The 3631-nt window shown below is 49.5% G+C and overlaps 1 protein-coding gene across 1 annotated transcript in view; it reads left to right on the top strand.

Moving 5' to 3' along the window:
• PEA15 (phosphoprotein enriched in astrocytes 15) overlaps positions 1-3631 on the top strand; it is a 38536-nt gene that overhangs the window by 33741 nt on the left and 1164 nt on the right. The window contains exon 2 of the mRNA XM_018573061.1: positions 686-863. Within this exon, the coding sequence (XP_018428563.1) occupies positions 692-863 (172 nt within the window). The 5' untranslated portion in view covers positions 686-691. The remainder of the gene's footprint in view (positions 1-685; positions 864-3631) is intronic.

Genomic DNA, 3631 nt, shown 5'->3' with positions numbered 1-3631 from the left:
TTTATAATTGTTTTTCATTATTTTGTATTATCATTATTCATTTTATTATTAATATGAATATTATTTTTTATTATCATTATTAAACAGGATTTTCACAGTGCCAACAGTTTGCTTTTTTTTTTTTAGGCACCCATGGCCACTAGATGGCGCTGAGGATCATAGGAAAATAATACGTGTTAGTAATGAGATACAATGTTACAATTCAAGAGAACGCTGGAGGGAATGAGCATATAAATGTCACCATTGCTACTACAGGGATAGCAATGGTGACATTTATATGCTCATTCCCTTGCATTGTAACATTGTATCTCCTTACTAACACGTATTTATTTCCCATGATCCTCAGCGCCATACAAATGTTACAAGTCGAGAGGCCGCTGGAGGACATGAGCATATAAATGTGACTATTGCTCTCCCTGTAGTATCAATGGTTACATTTATATGTTCATTCCCTGCAGTGTTCTCTGGAATTGTTACATTGTATCTCCTATCATGTATTTATTTCCTGCGATCCTCAGCGCCACCTAGTGGCCACAATGGGGTATTTCCCCCTTTTTGTATTTCGGGGTCTATGTTTGATAGGCACTGGATCTATAATAGAGAACAGATAGAGGCGCGCGTGATTGTTATTTTCCTGTCACCCAATGAGAGCGCTTTGATCCTGACCGGTGCGTTGTGTTTGCAGGCCAGCATGGAGGAGTATGACGCCCTGCTGCAGGAGCTCTCCGAGAACATCACCAACGAGGACCTGGACCAGCTGAAGTCGGCGTGCAAAGAGGACATCCCCAGCGAGAAGAGCGAGGAGATCACCTCCTGCCAGGACTGGTTCTGTTACCTGGAGAAGCACGACAAGCTGGCGAAAGGTAGGACATGGCGCTCAGGGCTCCGCCCCCGTGACCCTTGACCCTAGAAGCACAGCCATTGACTTTCTGCCCTAGGGTACCACCCTAGGACAACACTCACAGCCGCCATTTTTATGGCCTTCAGGTGGATCTGAAGCTCAGTTTTGGATGTCGTGTGGCAGATGTTGATTGTCCAAGGACAGGACGGGGGGGGGGGGTGACCATTGTAGAGCCTCCATGTTCTAGGTCAGTGGTGGCGAACCTTGGCACTCCAGCTGTTTTGGAACTACAAGTCCCATAACACATTGCAAAGCTCTGACAGCCACAGACATAACTACCAGAGGCAGATGCATGTTGGGATTTGTAGTTTTGGCACAGCTGGAGTGCCCAGGTTCGCCACCACTGTTCTAGGTAGACAATTCCATCCTTTGGTGGTCTGGATAGGTGTTAGTCCTTAGAGTCATGGGGCTGATGGAGTGAATTGGGGAGATCCCCCCTTTCTCATTTGTCCTGGTGATCCACTAACTAGTCAATGGACCCAGCATGACTTCTGACGCTTCACTGGTTATGTACTTGTTCCAGGTTAGTGGCTCTGTAGGTAACGCTGTGAAGATCTGCATGCCAGGCTTACTGGTAGTACAGGTGTCTGGGCTACCAGTAAGCCTTAAAGGGGCCTTCTGTCATTCGCCCCTTTAAGGCTTACCGGTAGCCCAGACACCTTCATCCAACCACCATGGAAACGTGTCCAGGCAGATGTTGATTGCCCAAGAACGAGATGGCAAGTGGAACCCAACCCGTTGTAGGTTCACAGTTTTTTCCCCGTCTGGTCGGGTGTTAATCGTTAGAGTCGCGTGGCTGATGGACCTATCGGCTGTCAAACCGGCCTCTCGTGAACCAGTTTGTCCTCACAAATGTCCCTTTGTAGTACAACTGCTGAGTGTTGCCCTGTAGAATTTGCCCTCCTATGTTGGACCACCCTGGGGTACGCCGGGCTATGTTCCCGTCGCTCATCAGAACTCAACAATGGCCTCGGAGAAGCTTCAAAACATCTTCAGCATCACAGAACAAAGTCCGATTCATTGTGACCGACTACTACTAGATCAGCGGTGGCCAAACTCCGGCCCCTCCAGCTGTGGGTGAAACCACAAATCCCATGATGCGTCTCTCTCCGGGAGTCGTGTCTGCGGCTGTGAGAATCTCGCAGTGCCTCATGGGATTTGTAGTTCCACCCCACAGCTGGAGGGCCGGAGTTTGGCTACCCCTGTGCTAGATGGATGACCGTGACCTGGATCAGTGGGAACCTCCACAGACATCGGGGGCATCAAGTTCACCTGCTGAGGGGTTTACCTAAATCCGTGGATGGTCCAGGGAATATACATTGCGGGCGTTCCCAGGTTCTAGCCCCGCCCACTCTCTTTGCAGCCCACGCCCCTGTGAAGTAGCTGCTAAACCTGGCTGCAGTTGATTATAGAAAAACTAATATTAATTTTTGGGATAAAATGGGGGAAACGGTTCAATTCGGTTGAACCCCCCCGCCAGGTTTTTCATCCAATTGGGGGGAAATTTTCCTTCACTTCCTGTCATGTGCACTTCCTTTCATACCCCCCCCGATGGAAGATTTCCCCTCTGTTTCTGTGACGGTAACATTTTGGATTTTGGACACCAAAAACATGACAGGGGTTGTAGCACCGCCCACTTCCATCTACAAATGAATAAAAAAGTTTGGGCTATACATACCCTTTAAGGACCATTTCCCCCCCCCCCCCGGTGCTGCTCTTTAAGGATACATTGTAATCATTTTTTTTGACAAAGTATTAAAAATCGAGAAGATTTATTCGGGAATAGTAAGGCGGTGAAAGCCGCGGCCCGTTTCCGAGGACAGAAAATTCCGCGCAGAGCTGTCCATAGGCACAGCGCACATCTTCAGACTGGCGGGGGAGGGGCAGAAATCCAGACTGCAAGACCTCTCCGTCCAGGCGCGGCCCCGCCGTGGGTCGCCGCTGACAGAAAGGCTCCTGTTGCCATGCCAATACTTTTCTGATGCGTTTCCGAGGGACCACCGCCGGCATGGCAGCTCCCCCGTTGCTTCGAGAGAACGGTTAACCCCTCGCAAATCCCAGGTTTATTTCCCAGCCCCGGAGCCAGAGCGCAATTTGCCCGCATCCTGAAAAAAAAAACGCCGGCGGGGATTCAACAAGCTGCAAAGGCGTTCAATAGCACTCGCGGCATGCTAAAATGCCAATAACATCAACCGAGAGGCCGCTTTAGCGTGCCTTAGTGATGAGTTAGGAGTACGGGTGAGGTCAGCGCGCTGCAATGTCAAAGGTTTCATACACACAACAGGTCCTGTCATTCATTCAGATATCTTCCTTCTAATATGGATGTTGTATTGCTCGCGGCGCTGATGAAGGGGGTTCCTTGGGCCCCCCCCCCCAAAATGTGTTGGCTGTTTAGAAACAATGACCGTGATGAATAAACGACATCGGGACTGTCAGATACCTCGGCGTTCCCGTTTTCTACGAACCTGGAGATTCTGGAACACAGCTGCTGGGGGTCCTGGAACACTCTGCTTACTGCCCCCAGCAGATGAGTTCCAGGATCACCGGATTAAAGGGAATCTTATTCAAGTGTATCAAATTTATATTAAATTGTATCAAATTGTATCAAATTTATATTAAATTGCATCTCCAGCCCAAACTTCCTTTTCTACTCTCGGATAAAGAGGGTTCCCACCCCTGTCAATGTACACGCCCCCCCCCCCCCCCCCCCCCCCGCCCCCCCTCCCATCC

Source organism: Nanorana parkeri, unplaced genomic scaffold (assembly GCF_000935625.1).
Source record: "Nanorana parkeri isolate BGI_ZX_2015 unplaced genomic scaffold, ASM93562v1 scaffold2219, whole genome shotgun sequence".
NCBI classification, from domain to species: Eukaryota; Metazoa; Chordata; class Amphibia; order Anura; family Dicroglossidae; genus Nanorana; species Nanorana parkeri.
This window is presented reverse-complemented; position numbering and strand designations above follow the sequence as displayed.